The sequence below is a fragment of the Cibotium barometz genome, chromosome 18 (assembly GCF_041138505.1).
Source record: "Cibotium barometz isolate CiBa-2024 chromosome 18, ASM4113850v1, whole genome shotgun sequence".
Taxonomy (NCBI): domain Eukaryota; kingdom Viridiplantae; phylum Streptophyta; class Polypodiopsida; order Cyatheales; family Cibotiaceae; genus Cibotium; species Cibotium barometz.
The window spans coordinates 20,749,030-20,769,350 of NC_141063.1; the positions used below are offsets into that span (position 1 = coordinate 20,749,030).

Sequence of the window (20,321 nt, forward strand, 5' to 3'; positions counted from 1 at the left end):
GAGGAGATTACAGGATATTGGTGTCCCTGAGGAGATGCAGTGGGGAGTATACACTTTGTATGAGTCAGTGATAGGCAGAGTACGTGCCCTAGGGGGCTTGTCGGATGCAGTGAACAGTACTATTGGGGTGAAGCAGGGCTGCCCGTGTTCACCCACGCTCTTTGGGCTATACATTGATGAGGTCTCAGACTTTGTGGATAGATTGGGTGGCCCAGGGGCGAGCCTAGCTGGGGTGTTGATACCCATCCTACTATATGCAGATGACATTGTGCTTATCTCAGACACTCCTGAGGGACTACAGAGACACTTGGATGCATTGCAGTCTTTTTGTGTGGACAAAGATCTCACAGTGAACCTTAGTAAAATCAAGGTTATGACATTTAATACCACACAAGCATGGGTGATTAGAACACAGACGCAGTTTACGTTTAGAGGAGAGCCAGTTGAGTATGTCAGATCCTATGTGTACCTGGGGGTGACCTTCAGAGGGCTGCGGTTTTCTATGAGGGAGGCCCGCAGAGGCTAGACTAGCACGAGGATTTGCAGCTTTGGGGGCACTTGAGAGGCAAATGGACTTATTTTGTGCAACACGCAAGGAAACCTTGGATGCATGCAAAAGCAGCACTTATTGAAAGAGAAAGGAGTGCCTGTAATAACAGACTGTCCTTGTGTGACCAGCAGTGAATAAGCAAAGTCTTTCTGGGCTATGCTGGGGGCCAGTTTACAACCAAGAGAGTATCAGCGTTTCGCCCAATCACAGATGGTCTCTCTGCATTTCCTCAGCAGCATGGAAACACACCATTAATGGATTGCAACCAGCCTTTAATAGGGGTTTGAAGGGCAGAGATTTGGTGGACTCTTGAAACGGTCCCACGACCCAGTTGAGCCTTGTACTTGGCCCCCAAAAAAAAAACCTGTGGGAAATAAATCCCGGGTCTATATGCATTTTCAGCGGCTATCTATTCAAAACTGTCTTGTGGAAAAACTTAGAGAGTGTCAAGGGCCATTGTCTTGTGGAAAACTTTAGCGCAGACATACAGTTTCAGGAGCCATGCACGAAACTATGGCTATTTGACACTCTGGTTACATCGACACTTCTCTATGGAGCAGAGATATGGGGGCCTAGTCTTTTCCATAAGAGGAGGGAGCCATTGGCAGGACAGGACGGACAAGAGAGAGACTATTACGATGGATGGCAGCATATGGAAAGGCCATTAGTGATGATGATTGCACGCATGATTCAGAGCAAGTCATCTGTACCACATGAGATCATCAGGGCAGAGATGGGGCTGCCCCAGTGGTTACTGAGGCTTTGTTCCGTGCAGTTACTTTTCTTCATAGAATATGGGAGCTCCCTCAGCAGAAATACACTCGCCTAGCACTCACTTCCTCCAAACAGCTTGCAGATGAGGGAGACACCCAGTGTTGGTATGCCCAGATGCGCACATGGCTGGCCTTGCATGGCATGAGTATTGATGCACTCCCGCCTTTTGCTTACAGCCTGGACTGCCCGTTCTTAGATCTCAGCCGTTCAGAGCTGAATCGGGTGATCAGGATGGACATTGTGAGACTAGATACAGAGAGGACATGGGTCAGGCCCCCGCAGCCATTGGGCACGAAAATGGCACACTACCATAGTCATTTTCTACACCTCTCTTCGGACGAGTTTATTATACGCCATGCTTACATGGACACACAACTCTCACATGGTATTCGGAGTGCTATTGGACAGATTCGCACCTCTTCACACCAGCTGAGGATAGAGACGCTAGAGGACCGCATATGCCAGCTTTGCCATCAGGAGGTGGAGTCGGAGGAACACTATATATGTCGTTGTACTGTCTACTATGAGATCCGAGGGAGGTACCACTGCCTGTTCCGTGATGACTTTGGACCTTTGCGTCGGATCATGGACTTTGAGGACCAAAGGTGCTTAGGGCTCTTCATACTTGAGCTTAGATGCCACAGAGAGAGCCTATTGAGGGACAAGAGGGCAGTGGGACCAGAGCCGCCTACACAGAGAGCCCTCACAGATTTTTTCAGAGCCAGCACTGTAACCCCACCAGCCTCTACTTCCCCATCTACAGGCCTACCTGGCAGACCACCCTCCAGAGGAGTCACCTGGACAGAGCCATTGCCATCTGTAGAGCGAGATGCCATGACCACGAGGATCGCGTCCACAACTCCCTCACCATCGGCAAATTCGAGCCATCATTGCCCGCCACCGGCGGAGTTTACCGCGACGATTCAGCGGTTCAGCTTTCAGCTCTTAGCTCTCTTAGGATGTTACTATTTTCATTCTTTCTTTCAGATTTGTTATGATGAGACATCATCATCATCAGTTGTACCTTGTTTTGGTCTCATGGGCCATTTCGGCCTTTAGGAGACGTTAATATATCTTTCTTTCTCTCTCTCTCTCTCTCTCTTGGGGTAAAGGCGTTATGCCCACCCTTATAGTGTGTACAAGCCCATAAGTTATAGTACATAGTGCACTTAGTACATGATATGGCCAAGATTCCGTATGCTTCAGCTTGTGGCAGTCTCATGTATGCCATGGTTGCTACTAGGCCAGACATTGCATTTGCAGTGGGAGTGGTTTCTAGATACATGGCCAACCCTGGCAAGAAGCATTGGGAAGTAGTGAAAGGTGTCATTTTGCTATGGCAACCACAGGTGAGAGCTCTTCATTGCTTCACATCAAGAAGCTTGAAGGCTCGCATAATTATGATATTTGGCAAACCCAGTGCTACAATGTGTTGCTCCAGAAAAAGCAGCACAAGCCTATCAAAGAAAGGGGTGTAATGCCCGCTTCTCTTACTGCTGAAGAGTGGGAAGAATATCTTGCAAGTTGCTAGAGAGTGCCGGCTTGCAGTATTCGTTCTATCCGACGCCTTCTTTCTCAACACCAAGAACCCCATGCTCGAACTCGTCGCTGCAATCGACTCGGAACGAACGCTGCTGCCTCTGTTTTATGGGCTAACAGTAAATGAGTTCAAAGACCAAGAGCGGCGTAAGTCATGGTTCAAGCAATAGCGGATCTGGGAGAAAGAAGAGGTCGACTCTGCGCCTGGAGATGTTGATCTCAAGGTAGACATGGCAAAGTGGGAGATGGCATTGAAAATTCTGGGCAAAACTAACGGAGTTGAGCTCGATAGAGGGATCCAAAGTGAGAAAGAGTATCGGAAAGCGGTGATCGAGTGCATAACGAAGCTCTCCCCTCCTAATCTACGCTTGGATGATTCCTACATTCAAGGCAGGGACGAGCTGTGCTTGGTAATGTAAACCTTTACTAAGGAATCTATGTACTATAACTTATGGGCTTGTACACACTATAAGGGTGGACATAACGCCTTTACCCCAACACTCTCTAACTTTCTCTCTCTCTCTCCCTCTCTCTCTCTTTCTCTCTCTCAGATTTTTTTATTTTATTTTATTTTTCAGAGCCAGCACTGTAACCCCACCAGCCTCTACTCCCCCATCTACAAGCCTACCTAGTAGACCACCCTCTAGAGGAGTCGCCCTAGACAGAGCCATTGCCATCTGTAGAGCGAGACGCCCACGACCACGAGGATCACGTCCACGACTCCCTCACCATCGGCAGATTCGAGCCATCATTGCCTGCCACACCGGAGGAGTTTACCGCGTCGATTCAACGGTTCAGCTTTCAGCTCTTAGCTCTCTTAGGATGTTACTATTTTCATTCTTTCTTTCAGATTTGTTATGATGAGACATCATCATCATCAATTGTACCTTGTTTTGGTCTCATGGGCCATTTCGGCCTTTAGGAGACGTTTCCAATTCACCAGAGGGGCTGTAGAGGCATTTGGATGCATTACGGGCCTTTTGTGAGGACCGCGACCTCACTGTGAACCTTGGAAAGACCAAGGTCATGATCTTTAACACCTCCTCACAGTGGATAAGTAGATTTGCAGTACAGTTTACATACAGTGGAGAGCCTGTGGAGTATGTTACCTCATATGTATACCTTGGGATCACTTTTGTTGGACCTCAGTTCTCGATGCGGAAGGCGGCCGAAGTTGGATTGATGAGGGGATATGCAGCCCTTGGCTCGCTAGAGAAGCAATGCTCATAGATACAGTTTTAGGAGCCAAGGACGAAGCTTTGGCTATTTGATACTCTAGTTACACCTGCACTACTGTATGGTGCCCCCATCTGGGGTCCTAGCTTATAGCACAAGAGGAGACAGAGGAGAGAGCCGGTCGAGACAGATACAGAGGAGGTATATGATGGGTGGAAGCCGATGGAGAGGCCCCTAGTGGCAATGATCTCATGCATGATTAGGAGTAAGCCATCAGTGCCACATGAGATTGTGCGGGCAGAGATGGGGTCTGCACCGATAGTGACAAAGGCTCTATTCCAGACAGTGACATACTGGCACAGGCTATGGGAGCTTCCACTTGATAGATACCCCCGGCTAGCCCTGGAGTCCTCGAGACAACTGACACTTGACGGAGATACAGAGTGCTAGTATGCACAGGTAGGCACTTGGTTTGGCATGCACAGTATGTAGTATGTAGATGGAGGCACTCCCCTCGTTCTAGTACAACATAGAGGCCCCGTCATTTGCTCTTAGCCGCACAGAGCGGAACAGGGTTATCAGGAAGGACATTGTTAGACTGGATACTCAGAGGACATGGAGTTCACCTAGTCGTCCACTAGGGACGAAGATGGCCTTCTACAAAGAGATCCCATGCTACATGGACACACACCTATCTTTTGGGGTGAGATGTGCAATCGGCCAGATCCGTACCTCGTCGCACCAGCTGAGAGTGGAGACTGCCAGACATGGGCCCAAGGCGGCCGCACCACAGGACAGGATAGGCCAGCTCTGTCACACAGAGCCTGAGGCAGAGGATCATTACATATGACGATGCCTTGTATACTATGAGATTCGGGGGAGGTTCCACTGCCTCTTCTAAGCTGGGTTCGGACCACTTTCCAGGATCATGGACTTCCTGGATCAGAGATGCCTGGGACTATGGTATGGACAACCGTTGCCACAGCCTCACCCCAAAGTGGACGAGGAAGATCACGATGCTCCAGCATGGTCCTCGCCATCTCCACCACAGTCCTGTTCTTGCGTTCAACAACTCCATTCTCCGAAGGCGATCCAGTATTGGCCAGTTCCCTTTTGATGCCATGATCTGCACAAAATCTGAAAAATACAGTCGAGGAGAATTCACCTCCTTTATCAGCCCTGAGAGTCTTAACCTGATATCCAGACTCTTTCTCCACCATCACGTGCCAATCCTTGAACCGAGCAAAAGCCTGGTCCTTCTGGGAAAGAAAGTAGACCCACGTGAATCTGGTACAATCATCAATAAGCAGCATAAAGTAGAGAGATCCTCCCAAAGATGGTATCTGCTGAGGTCCACACAAGTCAGTGTGAATCAACTCCAATGGTTTCGAAGCCCGCCTGGAAGCCTGCTTCGGAAAGGATTCCCTGTGTTGCTTACCACGTATGCAAGAGCTGCAACGTCCTTGCCTACTACCAACATCTAGCAAGCCACCACCATCTAGTCCCGGAAGGCGCGCCTCAAAGCATCCACATTTAAGTGGCCAAAACGAAAGTGCCACAAATCTCCGACCTGAGAACCTGTCAATGTGGAGAGTGCAGAGAGCTTGTAGATACCATTCTCCACACCGCCTTCCCAAACAACCTGGCCAGTCTCACGGTCCCTTAGAGCAACTGAATGCTCCTCAAATTCCACCCAAAAGCCAGTCTTGCATACCTCATGCACTGACAGAAGATGAAAACCCAGAGCAGGGACATAAAGAACACGGGAAGCATGCTTGCCCCCCTTGCCATCGGGAATAATCTCCATCCGGCCCTCACTATGTATCGGAATAGTGGAGTTATCGCCAATAAAGATGCGACCTGACTGCCGTTTCAGATCCAGAAAGAAGTCACGGGATGGAGTCATGTGCCTGGAAGCACCACTGTCGAGAATCCATTCCCGGATATCCTTCGCGGTGAAGCCAACTGTCTCCTCGCTTGAAGATGATGAAGCATCGGAGTCCACCATCTCTAAGTGCACAAATGCCAGAGTCTTTGCAGCTGAGGCTGAGGAATCAGCACTCTTCCCTGTCCGCTTAGGGCACTTCCTCCAGTAGTGGCCTTTCTCGCCACAATCATTACAAGATCTTTCCGCCTTCAGCTTCTCTCGTTCTGAATCAGGCTTCTTCTTAGAAGACTTCTCCGGTGAAGCCTTCCCTTTGCCCTTGTTGTTATTCCGGCCTTTCGACCGTTGGCCAGTTAAGGCCTCCGAACCTCCGCTGTGAGGAGGGTTCGTGAAACGTTCCTCCTGGTCCAAGACCATTGGCACAAGCTCCTCCCAGGTTATGGTGCTGAGCCTGCCACTTGTAATCAACGAGGAATAGAAAGCAGAATACTGACCAGGCAAGTGGGATAGCAAAGTGATGGCCATGTCTTCAGATGATATCTCTTTCCCAGCTTGTAGGACTTCCTGCTGAAGGGCCTGCAGCTTGTTAATGTGTTCCCGCATCGTCGAGGACTTTGTAGGGTTCATAACCCGCATCTGCACTTCCAAGGAGATCCGTTTCATGGGTGATACCCTGTTATACAAAGAAGCCAAGTGCTCCCATATGCCTCTCGCTAGCGTCATGTGCTTCACATGATTGATCACTTGTGGTGTGCAATTGAGGAAAATAAACGACCGGACCCTGGCGTTGACACGATCCCACGTGTGTGCCTGTGCCTCTCGGTCCTTCCTCGTCGATAATAACTCCCCTTCCTCAGCTTCCGGCCGTGGAACCCCGATGATGATAAAATCAGCAAGGTCATATGACTCCAGCACCGACTCCATCATGACCTTCCAGATGCCGTAATTGGACCCGTCTAGCTGACGATCCACTGGGAACGTGGAGAGAGTCGGAATCTTCACGTGCTTCTCAGCCATCTCTAGTAAATCTGCCATCGCGGAGAGTAACCTGAAAGGGTGGGTGGGTGGGGAAAAAAAAATCTGTAAACCTGCAAGTGGCTGTCCAGCACCTTAGCCCGCCTTCCTCTTGCACCTTCTCTTCCCGTACAGCCCAAAACAGTCCACCAATCAGCAGCCTAACGCTCCCCCCCTTGCTCAGAAAAACTCCCAAGATCTATCTCGAGACTAGGGCTCTGATACCATGTCAGAATATGCAACGGAAATGATAACCAAACTTGGGTAGACAAGAGCAAGTAGATTGCAGAAAATAAACAGCACAAGAAACACAGAGAGATAGGTGTGTAAACTCTTCTCTATACACAAGATCCCGAGAAAACTGAATGAGGAAGTGGTGGGGGCAAGGGGCCTATTTATATGCCCATGGGAGAGCAGTTGGCCAGCACTGTACAAGTCCACGACTGCATAAATGCAGTCGGCCAGCAGAAAAATGCCCACGACTGTGTGAATGCAGTCGGCCAGCAGTCCAGAGGCCTACGCATCACCTGTGTGCAGTCGGCCAGCCACAGGACTGCTGTTGGGACAGTCGGCCAGCCCTGGAGTGCTCCTGCCACCCTCTGGCAACCCTCCCCACCACTAGAAAAAATGGAAAAAAATAGGGAAAAATACGGGGAGTGGAAAAATGATAAAACACCTTATACAGGGCGGGCACACCCACAACAGAGGCCTTGGTGTATAAATATAGACAGGAGATGACTTCTAACAAGAAAATGCCTGTTATAATCTGTAATCTCCCCCTCATCCTGTGCTAATCTCTGCAACCCTACATCCTCTGCCGTGATCTCCCAGTACATAGCCTCTTGAGTATCCTACAGCTCTGTCTGCTCTGTGCCTGTACGTGCATTAAAGTCTCCCAATAGTAATATGTCTCCCATGCTGGCAAACCTCATGATATCATCATATAGTGGTATATAGGGCGACTCTCCTGATGGTGCAAACCTGGAGTGGGTTGGGGAAAAGTAGCATACTGCCATATATAGCTCGCGGAGCCTCTCTTTGCATATTCGGACCCACATGTACCTCGCATCTGCATCTCTATGTACCACATGTATTTTGTCACGAAGCTCCTCCCTGTAAAGTATTGCCACTCCTCCAGATCCTTTGGTACCTCCCACTGTGTGTGGTTGAGGGCGGAAAACTGATTCCCATCTATAACCCCGTACGTCAGGAAGCCTCTTGTTTGTGCACTGATGGGTCTCCGTATACATAGCAATATCACTGTGTCTGAAAGTATCCTCAAAGTATCCTGCATCTGTTCTAAGGGCTCCGTTTTGCAATTCCACACCGTGAATCGCAAGGTCTCATAGGCCGCGCACCGTCAAGCGGGCCTCCTCTCCGTAATGATGACTCGGCCATCTCTGTGTACCGCCCATTTCCCCTCTTTCCTTGCCTCAAGCACACGCGGCATGTGTTCCTTCCGGTGTGCTATCTGTGCCGGTGTAAGGTCCTCATCCAAATAAATCTTTTCCCCCTTAAGGGCCATCCTTTTGGAGGGAGAGAGAGAGAGAGAGAGAGAGAGAGAGAGAGAGAGAGAGAAATGAAATGAAATGAAATGTTATATTAACGTCTTCAAAAGGCCATAATGACCTATGAGACCAAAAGTTACATCATGGTGGATCTGATACAATGTCTGGAGAGAGAGAGAGAGAGAGATTAATATTTATCAAAAGGCCACAAAGATTTTTGAGACCACATGTTACCAAGATGGGATAACAGACGAAAGAAAAAAACAAGAACTGTGTTTATGTGACTACTTCACTTTCATGGACTGAAATCAATATTTTTTCTCCCTTCAGGAAACAGATTTTGCATTAAGACGTGCTAGTGTGCTTGCGTTAGCAGACATAGCAAAGCACACTCCTGAGCTTGCTCAAGTTGTGGTAGATGCAAATACAGTGCCTTTGGTCGCACCTCTTATCACTCATCCTGATGCGAGGTTGAAACGACAAGTAAGCATTCTATAGATCTATCCTTATTATCTGTACAATAGTACATATCCTGAGTGTTGTGCTCCATTAAAGATACAAGAAAGCATTGCCTATGGTGAAATCAAAGGAAAAAGAGGTAGGAAGTTCTCGAAGGGATCCCATCATCATGTGGTCACAACCACTTAGATGATGCCATCATGGCCCAGCTTGTCACTTCAGTGATGCCGTCTTGGCTTTACTCCAGGTGATCTCTTCCAAGCACCTCCCAAAGAATTCTCATGTCTAATTCTCTTGAATGCACCAAGTTCTTGTGTTGTCATACTATTTTCTAGATCCTACAGGATTTGCATGGAAGAGTTGGCTTCCTATTTGCTCTACTAGATGAAATTCTATATTTAAGTTCTTGTGATCATGCCTTGGGCATACTGTACGTCAAAATTATGAGACTTACCTTAGATAGCTGCTCACATCTCATGGGCAGTTTTCCCACCATGTGCTTACATCTCTTGTGTATCTTATGGGTTGTCTCCTTCAATCTTCCTGCATGGGGAAAAGAAAGAGAAACATAAACAAGTGGTGGATACCAAAAGGACCCAGTTAATTATAGCTATCCCACCATGGCAGCTAAGATATATTAAACCCTGGCGAGTCCAGGTGCCCATGTTATACCAACCAGCAGAGTGGATCTGACAGCTAGACACATGATCTTTTGGGGAGCCTACAAATGCTGAAAATTGGCTTTTAGCCTGTCCAAATTAGCATTTTGTATAATTTGCAACCTCAACATTTGCAACTCTTCCCCTTCACCAATTTGTATCTTGTGCTTCATGTCCTATGCCACCATGAAGTGGCTTGTTGCCTTTGCCAACAAGAAGAGGAAGAGGTATGGTGCAAAGGGGCGGCAATGGTGTCAGACAAATGTGGAGACTGCAAAGCGTTCCCTGCGCACTTTGTGGGTTGTGTGTTTAGAAGTAGAGAGCTGCTATCCCAAATTCATGTGCAGTAAACATTCAATATTTTGAGAAATGGATTCCACACTTAGAGAATAACTAAGAGTAATCTTGCTTCTTTTTAGAGGGAGTATCTAGCATTAGTATATGGTGCATGGTATAGGGGAATAGTATATACTTTATACCATGGTTAAATCAGAAACCAAGGGAATTTTTTTATTTATGGTCTACGGAGTATTATTGGTTAAATGTGAACACGTGGGACTTCATATTATCTGACAATCTGTTTTGATTTTATGTTTAAAGGCTTGCTATTGCTTAAGCTCAATTGCAAAGCATTCCGTGGACTTTGCAAAGGTAATTCACCCATGCAAGTTTGGCGTGTGTCTATTGCTCAAGGTTAATTGCCATAAATTTAAGTTGGCTTAACAAGTTTACATTTATAACTCGTAATGTTTTTTACTGTTTGTACAGACTCTTGTTGCTGTTGATGTGTTTCCCAAGATCTTTTTGTCCTTGAAAGATACTGATCCTCAGGTCAGAAGAAATACGGCAATAGTAGTTCGGGAAGTTTGTAAGCACACAAGAGAGCTTGCCCACGTGGTTGTAAGTGGTGGTGGTGGTGCAGCCATTGTTGAAAATGTCACTGAGACATATGGGAATGAACGTCTGCCTAGTATGAGCTCTTAACTAGAATGTTTATATTTGATTTGATGTGATTTACATGGAGTCTAAGAGAAAGAGACCAAAATATCATAATCTTAGTTCACTGAATGCTTGTATTTAAGGGTTAGGAAGAAGCCCATAGAACAAAGCAAGATCTTGACTGTTGCTTGCAACCATCACAACACTAAGGTGTCAGTCATCACACAGAAACTTGAGCCTCTGTTGTTGTTGACACCCCACAGAGATGACTCGCCACGTTGCCTGCATTCTACTGCCACGGGTTCTTGCTGCAGCTCAGGAAAGCTGTCCACATAGAGGAAGTCGCCTGCTGTTGAACATTGCAGCTCACACACAGGAGGATGGCTTCTTGCCAACACAGAAGGTGAAGTCCTCACACAAATGACGTCTTGGTCTAGCCAGCAGCCGGTTCTGCCCACACAGGGGAGAGGTGCTGCTGGTCTAACTGATCTCACCCACAAAATTGACAATCGATGCTTGGATGAAGAACAAGCAAAGTGCTTCTTAAATGGTCGCCCTGCCATTCACAGGATTCTCCACTCCAAACCTTCTGAAGCTTCTGACAGCCTCGCAAATCTCAACATCAGCAGCTTATGGCTTGCCATTCACAGTGCTTCTTAGATGGTCGCCTTGCCATTCACAGTATTCTCCGCTCCAAACCTCATGAAGTTTCTGATAGCCTCTCAACAGCAGCAGCCCATGGCTTATCAGATGCAAGGGGCTGAGCTAACAAATCTTCCCCAGGTTCTATCCTACGTAAATCCTACGTAAATTGGACAGCCCACATATGCAGGCAATGGGTGATGAGGCTAGTATGTTCATTACCTTTGGGCTGGAGTGAACTGATCAGATTGCGATATGAAAGAATAGCTGGTTGTGCAGGTTTATTTTAAAAGAAAAAGTAAGATGAATTTTTTATATTAAAAAATGCAAGAGCATATAACCCTTCACGGATGAGGAGAGGATGGGTGATGAACTTGAAGAACTCACAGGTGAAGTGTTTTAAGGAGGTGTCTAAGGTGGTGATTTCCACTTGTGAAAATCATGGGGGTCCTTCCCTTTGATGTTGGGAGTCCTGCTGGGAGTCCTGCTATGGTCATGCAAAATCTGAGTTCTAGCTAAGTAAGCTTGTGGACAAGGATGGTGTGAAGTCTCTGCCTTTTGACAATGGCATGGTGATGCTAGAAGAGGTTTGCTTGGCTAGCAATGAACTTGTTAGCTCTCAGCTTTTCTATACCGAACGAGATTAAAGTTAAGAAGAAAAAGGGGAAGCATTGAAGTTGGTTCTTGTTGTATGAGATTGTATGGCATCTGAAGGTTGTATGGTCTAAGACCTGCCTAAGGGCTCAGTTGTTCATGATATAAACAAAAATTACTTCCCAAAAATAACCAAGATGACTTTTTGTTTCTTTGTGGTGAGATGTGAAGCTGTCCATACAAGCTGACGGCCTTATTGATCAACGTAGCCTAGAGCTAATGTCTACGTGACTGCAGAAGGCCATATATGGACAAATGTACTGATGACTGCGGTTGGCTGGTCATGGCAAGGTAAGGCTTGGTTTGGGGCTGTTAAATTTGGCCAAGGTGCACAAATTTGTTGTTTGAATTGTTATTTTTGGCAACATAGGCAGGCTGCAGGTATAGGGCTCTACATGCTTTTTAGGGTGAGTACACAGATTTTGGGCTTTGAAAAATTGTGGGGCATAAAGCCTGCACAAGAGCAACCAGTCAAAAGCAAAGGGCACCCTCTTATGCTTGTAGATTTTGGGCTAGTCTTCCTCGTAGATTTTCGGCTAGTCTTCCCCAAGTGGATCCTTCTATAGTAGCAACTTGAGTGCCCACCCAAAGGCGGCTTGGTCTCCTGCCCGAAGGCGGTGCAATTATGGCCACAAACAGCCCGGATGTCACCGTGGAGCCCGCAGGAATTTGAACTCCGGACCTCCCCCTTCCCAGTCAAACCCACACCACTAGGCTACACACCCATAGCCTTGTCTTTACAATTTCCCGTGTGCCTTGCAAGAGTTTGATTTCCACTTGGTAGGTGGCTATTTGTGGCATGCCTAGGCTTCTTTTTGAGTTCATTTTAGGACTGATCACGGTAAACCCTCATGGAAAACAGCCACGGCATGATATGGTGATGTGCCGAGGGATGCTTCATGGACATCTGGTGTCCATACTCCTTGATGGAGGAGCCTTAGAGGACATAATTAGAGACCGTGTGGTTGAGCAGTTGAAGCTGCCTACGATGGTGGACACTCGTGGCATAGTCCTAGCCACCACCATGGGAGGCATTCGGAAGAAATCGAACTACTTTCGGGTTGCAGAGACCTTGGAGGATGCCCCATTGGATTTTGGGGAGTTTTTTGAACATGGCACGTTCAAGGTGGCACCTTTGGATCAGGTGGATATTATTCTAGGTCACCCATGGTTGTATGATCATGCGGGCGTTCACAAGGAGCACAAGTTGACTTTCTAGGATACTTCCAGCCGCTCCTTAGAGGTGATTGGGGAGTCCTTACTGTCTCACACATGCCCTGTTGAAGTTATATCCACGCTTCAGATGAAACGGGTGGGTATGCAATTGGTGGGCATACATGTATGGTATATGTCCGAGCTATTTTTCCAGACGACTTGGAGGATTTGGCGACAGACACAACGCATTTTGGATGAGCATGAACACCTTTTTAGTGCCGATTTTCCTGAGGAGTTACCTTCGTTAGCTTGAGGACCACCACATTGATCTCATTCTTGGTGTGCAAAGCCCATGTAACTATTTGGCCCTCTTAGCTCTATTCACATGATGAAACCCTTGCCCGGACATTGACCAGGTAGAAGAAGGCATGGGGACAAGGACCATAAAGTTTGCACATGGAAAAGCGCCAGTCTTGGTCAAAAAGCAGAGAAAAGCAGTCAAACTAAGTTGACTGTGAGCCAGGAGCACCACTGGCAAGAGGAGACTGAGCCGGACCAAAAAGCAAAAAGCTGCTTTCTCAAAAAACAGCTCTAGGCCCTAAAGCCAGAAAAGCAAAGCACAAGAACTTTGGGAAAAGCTGGCCATATTTGAATAATATTTATTGTATAAAGTGAAAAAGATAAAAGCAAATTAAAAAGAGGGAAAGCAAGAGCCTAGACAGTTTTTTGGAAAAAAGTAGGACTCCCTCAAGTATAAAGCTAGCATGAACCCCTTCCTTCTCTTCATCGTGGAGCTCATCATCAACTTGAAGGGTGGAGCTCTTCATTGTCAACATCTTCAGCCTTGAGCGTGGAGTTTCTTGCAGCTGCCACCATCCGTACAGTGCCTGACAGCGCCGTCTCTTGGCTGTTGTTCGTTCTACGCAGTACCACCTGCCTACGCTGTTGTCCAGCGCTGCCACCGCCAGGCTGCACTTGCTGTGCGCAGCCACCTGTGCCGCCTGATCCACCAACGCTTGTTGTCGCCCATATGTGCAGCCGCCGTCAACTTCTGGCCGCCACCTGTAAGTCCCCCCCCCCCCCCCCCCCGCGCGGCCGTTTGTATGACTGCGTGTGCGCCAGTTGCTAGGTTGCGCCATCGCCGCCACCAGCTGCTACCAGGCAGCTGTCACCAGCCAGTGTTGCTTTAGTCTGCTACCAGCTGCTACCAGGCAGCTGTCACCAGCCAGTGTTGCTTTAGTCTATATGGGAAAGCGCCGTCATCTGCACCGTTCAACCGCCTGTTGTTGAACCGCCACCTGCTAACCTGCTGTACTGATTGTGCCATCCAACTGCCACCTTCTGGCCACTGCCGCCGCTAGCGCCATACACCGCCGCCACTTGACTGTTGCTGGCTGAATCTGCCTCTGCCTGTATTGTGTACCATACAGCTATCATACAACTGTTGTACGACTACTGGAGCTGCTGACTGCACCTTACGTATCTGTTGTTCCTTGCTGTGTTGCCTTGCTTGGAGAGCCAAGAGGGAATAGGACAAAAGAAGGGCTCAAATGTTTGAAGACTTCATCAAAGATAGAGCCATCGAAGCCAAAGGTGTTGAAGCTGCTAAAGCTTATCTTCATATTGAAGGAATCATCGTTGTGGAAGCATCTAGAACTACCAGGTATGCTTCCCGCAAAGGAGACAGGGAGGCTACCCAAAGGCCTCCTATCTCAAATGCAGCCTCTTCAAGACAAGCAAGAGAAAGGAAGACAACGGAGCCTATATCTACTGGCAAAATCGACTTCAAGCCGGGAGAGAAGAGTGTCAAGTTCGATGCTTTCTATGGAAAGCAGGATACACAAAAATCTTTATCCTTTGTTAAGCAATTTGATGCCGCTTTTGGAGGAGAGGACTTCTCCGAAAAGTCCAAGCTTCGTATGGTTTGCATGCACTTGAAGGATGCCACCTTGAATTGGTCGCTACTAAAAGTGGTACGAGAAGGAACCGAGCCAAAGACATGGACCGACTTCAAGGTTACGTTTAACAAGAAGTTTCTACATGCAAATTTTGAAGCGGATGTGCAAAAAGAATGGGATGAGGTAAAGCAAAAACTTGGTGAGAATATGGCTACTTACCTTAACAACTTTTTCAACTGTTTCATTGAAGTTTACTTCTTATACTACTATTCCACCGCTAATGGAAATGTATAAGTTTGTGAATGGACAACCTAAGCTTATGCAAGCAGTGTATATGGCTAGTCCGAAATCTTTGGAGGAATCCCAAGACAAGGCTTTGCAAGCCGAGGCTTTGTACATGCCTTGGATGGAGGGCAAGACAAGGAACGATAATCGGGATCCACCTCAAAAGAAGAAGAATAAAGACCAATCCCCATCAAGAGCCGAGCCTCAAGAAAAGAAGGATATGAGTGAGCACAAACCTCCACTCTGTCATGTGCACAGTGTGTATCTACCGTGTGCTACACGCACACAAGACTAGCTTCGAGCTTGGGGATGCTTGGAGCTAGGCAGGCTGATTGACGAGCTGAGTTAGGGATAGACTAATGGGCGGGCACCCAAGTATGGACGGGTAGGCATCCAAGTGTGGACGCCCAATGACTGGCCAAGAGCCTATAAAAGGGTGGCCAAGGTTAGTCATTAGTCATATAGAGTCTCGCGTGTCTTTGTGAGAGCTCTATGGTCAGGAGCCTGGATCTAGTGCAAACGTGCACCTGCTTTATGCAGCCGAGGCCGGTGTGTGGCTAAAAATAGAGGCTGATAATGTGTGCATATGTGTGCATGGCGCGTGTGAAGGTTTTACTTTTGAGGGCGTTGCCAGGTGTAAAGGGTGGACGGTATTGGTTTTGAGCTTGTTGCAAGCCTGTCGGGTGAGAGGTCAGATGTTGGAGAAGATATCAGCTACTTGGCATCGAATGTGTGGGCGCGTCAAAGAAAGAACGGGCACTTGAAGCTTTATTGAAGTGTGTATGGAAGGAAGGGCAGAAAAAGTAATGAGGGGCCATGTTGCCTTGGGCATTTGGTGTGAAATGAAAAAACTGGTGGCTTTAATAAAATAAAATGATGGAAAATGTGGCCACTCATAAGGTAAGCGGCGTGGAGGCAATGAGCTGCTGCCAACGTGGATTCTCGAAGGCTGGCGAAGTATGGAGAGGCGGCGGGTGATACGTGAGCAGCAGGAAAAAGGTGAGTGCGCCGGAATACTTGTGGAAGGAGGCCACCGAGTTGTTGAAGCGGTGAGAGGGGTCTCGTTGAATGCAGAGGTCTGGGGCCCCGTGTGTGTTGCTGTGACTAGCTGCAGCAGATAGGCGCAGCTAGCGTAGAGGGCTGAAGCGTGGAGCTCACGTGTGTAAGGGAGAGACGAGCTGCTGTGAAGACTGGTATGGCTGGCGCCAGAGTGGAGTGAAGTCGGCGAGCAGGTGGTAGGCGCAGCTGAATGGCGATTGGGGAGGTGCCCTGGTCATAGAGAGAGGAAAGCGAAGGTATACGGGCTATGCAGAGGAGCTGGGTGCTTCTCGTATGAAGAGTAGATAGCGCTGGAGCTGGCGTTAAGAAACAGAGTGCTGGCGTGTGGAGCCCGGCGCAGGAAGGCCGCAAGTGGGAGCCGCCTAGGAGCTATTTTGGGTGCAGTTGGACAGGCTGCGTGTGGCGCTGATTGTAGCAGAGAGGGAGTCTGAAGAGAGTGTTGGCCGCCAAAGGTACAAAGGGACAGCAGAGGAGATGCTGCGGGGACAGGCAGGGTGGAGGCCTTGTGAGAGAGTGATCGTCTTGTCATGGTGAAGAGGCTCTGGTGATTTTGAAGGCTTTGGATGCAAGGAGCCCCTTGGTACTGTGTGGCTTGGGCTGGTTGTTGGCTTGGTGATAAGGTCAGAAGGGTGACTGGTTCTATGCTTGGGGAACTGGCAGTGTGCTGGAGGTGTAGCAGAGAGTGGACCTCAGCTGAGGAGCAGTGCAGAGAACGAGAAGGTCGGCTGCAGAGAAGCAAGGAGCAAAGGGAACGGATTGGGAGCGACCAGGAGCTGGAAAGGGCTGTTTGCGAGCGGGTGCTTGGTGTAGCTGGTGTCTGGGATATTTTGGGATATCCACCTCTGTAAAGGTCAAGGTCCTTTCTGAAATATAAGTCTTGTTCATGCTCTCTGGTCTGGTGTTCTGGTGTGTTTGCATGCGCGTGTGGAAGTGTGGCATGCTATAAGGGCGTAAACAGCTTTACTGCTTCCGTGCCATCACTTTTTGGTGCCTCCACAGAGGAGCAGATTTCCTCTGGTTTGTGAAAGAGACAGGGGCTGTGTGAAGCAAGATTTGGAAAGATGGCTCAAGATTTTCCAAAGTATTGGGGATTGCCACAGGAAAATGCAACCAGGTTTCTGGAGAAGATGGAGTTTACAGCCTTGATGAAAGACAGGGCAACCCCGGAGATCCTTTCTCAGATTTTGGCTTATTGCTTGCAGGGTGATGCAAAAACCTGGTTACAGATGTTTGTGACTACACACAGGAACATTCATCAACAGGATCCTGAGTACCGTGTAGTCAGAGCCGCATTTTTGGCACAGTTTGTCCATGTGAAGAGTCCGAATGAGGTGTGGAAAGAGTTGTGTAACATTCAGCAGAAGGATGGTCAGGATGTGGATTAGTACCTGATAGAGTTTGGTAGACTGTGGAGTCTATGGTGTGAGGCTCTGATTTCTGAAGTACCCCCGCAGATGATAAAGAGAGACCGGTTTGTGGCTGGTTTGGAGCCAACCCTCCGTCTGAAGGTGGAGCTGAAGAACCTGGATAGCTTTGAGGAGGCTGTCAGAGTAGCTCGTGAGAAGGAGTGGAAGGTGAAGCGTCTGAGGCAGATGGGAATGCAGGAAGAGCCAAAAAGGTTTGTGAAGGTGCCAGAGATTGAGAGTATGCATCCTGGAAGAAAAGCTGCTGTTGTTCCTAGACAGGAGGATTCTTTGAAGAGGGAGGTTCATGAAGCAGTGGAGCTCATGAAGTCTTTAAGCGTGAATTGGATAGAGTCCGCAGGAAGAGGACGAGGCATGGGTGATAAAGGAAAACTGATGCATCATCTGGTTCTGGAGGAAATTCAGCAGATATTGGAAGAGGGAGAGGGTATCCGAGTGATGTGCAATGCCGGAATTGTGGTGAGTGGGGTCATATGAGTCCGCAATGTGAGAGACCAGCCAAAGCTAAAGGTGGCATATATCAATTGTCTTTGGGAATAAGTGATAGGGTGATTGGCCCTAATATGCAGGTGAAGGATGTAATCCAGCCCAAAGGCCCATGAGGTCACATTTGCAGAGCAGGGTATGGGACACATTAATTTGTTAGAAATGAAGAAAGATGAGGTTTCTGGAATCAGCCCTGAAGAGCTTTTAGAAGGTGAGGAGGAGAAGGATGGGAGTATTGATGGTGCTGTGGATTGTGAAAGTGATGCTAGTGCTGTGGAGCCTGATGTGTTTGAGTATGGATATAACTTGGATGATTTCTTTGATTCAAAAAAGAGTAACGACTTGCAGGTGCCAGTACTTCAGCAGTCAGGGTAGAGAGTGATGATCAACGTGTTACTAATGAAGATGCTATGGATGGAGTATCTCTAGATGATCCAGGTAATGAGTTGGATATTACAGATGATCTGTTGAAGTTGGCTTCCTTGGAGAAGATTACTTGTATGCCAGTTGTGCAGGAAGGGAGTGATGGTGTGACTGATGGTGAGCTGGATGCTCCTTTGGATGATGGTGCGATAGATTTCGCAGGTGCGGATGCTGAACATGAGGTGTGTGTTCCTTGTCATGCCCAAGAGAATGAGTTGGTGGTTGTCAGTGGTGAGGATGCATGTGAGGCTATTGTTGTTGGTCAGGGGGACCAAGATGCTTTGCCTGGGAGTTTGGAGAGCTTAGACTTGGTAGAGATGCCTGTGCAAGATGTGGAGAATCTTGCAGGATCGCCAATGGTCTTGAAGCTGGAGAAACTGCAGGAAAGCGACAATGATGAGTCTGCAGTGCACGAGGTTGCTGTGTGTGATGTTGATGGGCTGAAGGGAAGTGAGTGTATGGTGGACACACCACATGTGGATGCTCAGCATATAGATGAGTGGTTTGGTTATAGTTCGAGTCTGGCAGATTGCCCAGAGGAAGGGTTGGAAGCCAATGATGTGGGTTACAAATTGGATTGTGACCGTGAGATGGGAGTTGATGATGAGATATGTGTTATTTCGATACATAATTATGAGTGGCAGTCAGATATGTCAGAGGGGAGTAGAGGTGAGGAGTGGTGGTCTCCATCACAAGGTTATGTGAGCAGGCGTGGAGGAGGAAGTGCAACAGTGGATGGTGATGATGCCATATATGAAGAGCCAAGGGGGTTGCTGAAAGTAGGCTATGGCAGGGTGTATCAATGGCTGTTTGATGGAGAAAAATGCTTGAAGGATTGGAAGGTAGATGCACCGAGGTTTTTGTTTGATCCAGGAGGATAAATGGTTTCTGTTAGTGCAGCTGCTGGACATAAATGTCTCAGCAGAAGTAAGGGGGTTGCTAAATATGTGTGGCTAAAAATAGAGGCTGATAATGTGTGCATATGTGTGCATGGCGTTTGTGAAGGTTTTACTTTTGAGGGCGTTGCCAGGTGTAAAGGGTGGACGGTATTGGTTTTGAGCTTGTTGCAAGCCTGTCGGGTGAGAGGTCAGATGCTGGAGAAGATATCAGCTACTTGGCATCGAATGTGTGGGCGCGTCAAAGAAAGAACGGGCACTTGAAGCTTTATTGAAGTGTGTATGGAAGGAAGGGCAGAAAAAGTAATGAGGGGCCATGTTGCCTTGGGCATTTGGTGTGAAATGAAAAAACTGGTGGCTTTAATAAAATAAAATGATGGAAAATGTGGCCACTCATAAGGTAAGCGGCGTGGAGGCAATGAGCTGCTGCCAACGTGGATTCTCGAAGGCTGGCGAAGTATGGAGAGGCGGCGGGTGATACGTGAGCAGCAGGAAAAAGGTGAGTGCGCCGGAATACTTGTGGAAGGAGGCCACCGAGTTGTTGAAGCGGTGAGAGGGGTCTCGTTGAATGCAGAGGTCTGGGGCCCCGTGTGTGTTGCTGTGACTAGCTGCAGCAGATAGGCGCAGCTAGCGTAGAGGGCTGAAGCGTGGAGCTCACGTGTGTAAGGGAGAGACGAGCTGCTGTGAAGACTGGTATGGCTGGCGCCAGAGTGGAGTGAAGTCGGCGAGCAGGTGGTAGGCGCAGCTGAATGGCGATTGGGGAGGTGCCCTGGTCATAGAGAGAGGAAAGCGAAGGTATACGGGCTATGCAGAGGAGCTGGGTGCTTCTCGTATGAAGAGTAGATAGCGCTGGAGCTGGCGTTAAGAAACAGAGTGCTGGCGTGTGGAGCCCGGCG

At 48.2% G+C, this 20,321-nt stretch overlaps 1 protein-coding gene across 2 annotated transcripts in view; it reads left to right on the forward strand.

Annotated features, from left to right (window-relative positions):
* LOC147629057 (uncharacterized) overlaps positions 1 to 20,321 on the forward strand; it is a 50,319-nt gene that overhangs the window by 15,124 nt on the left and 14,874 nt on the right. The window contains exons 4-6 of one of the 2 annotated variants that reach the window (XM_086812288.1): positions 8,777 to 8,929; positions 10,165 to 10,215; positions 10,333 to 10,534. In XM_086812288.1, the coding sequence (XP_086668414.1) occupies positions 8,777 to 8,929; positions 10,165 to 10,215; positions 10,333 to 10,534 (406 nt within the window). The remainder of the gene's footprint in view (positions 1 to 8,776; positions 8,930 to 10,164; positions 10,216 to 10,332; positions 10,535 to 20,321) is intronic. The other variant, XM_086812289.1, reaches the window with a different exon arrangement.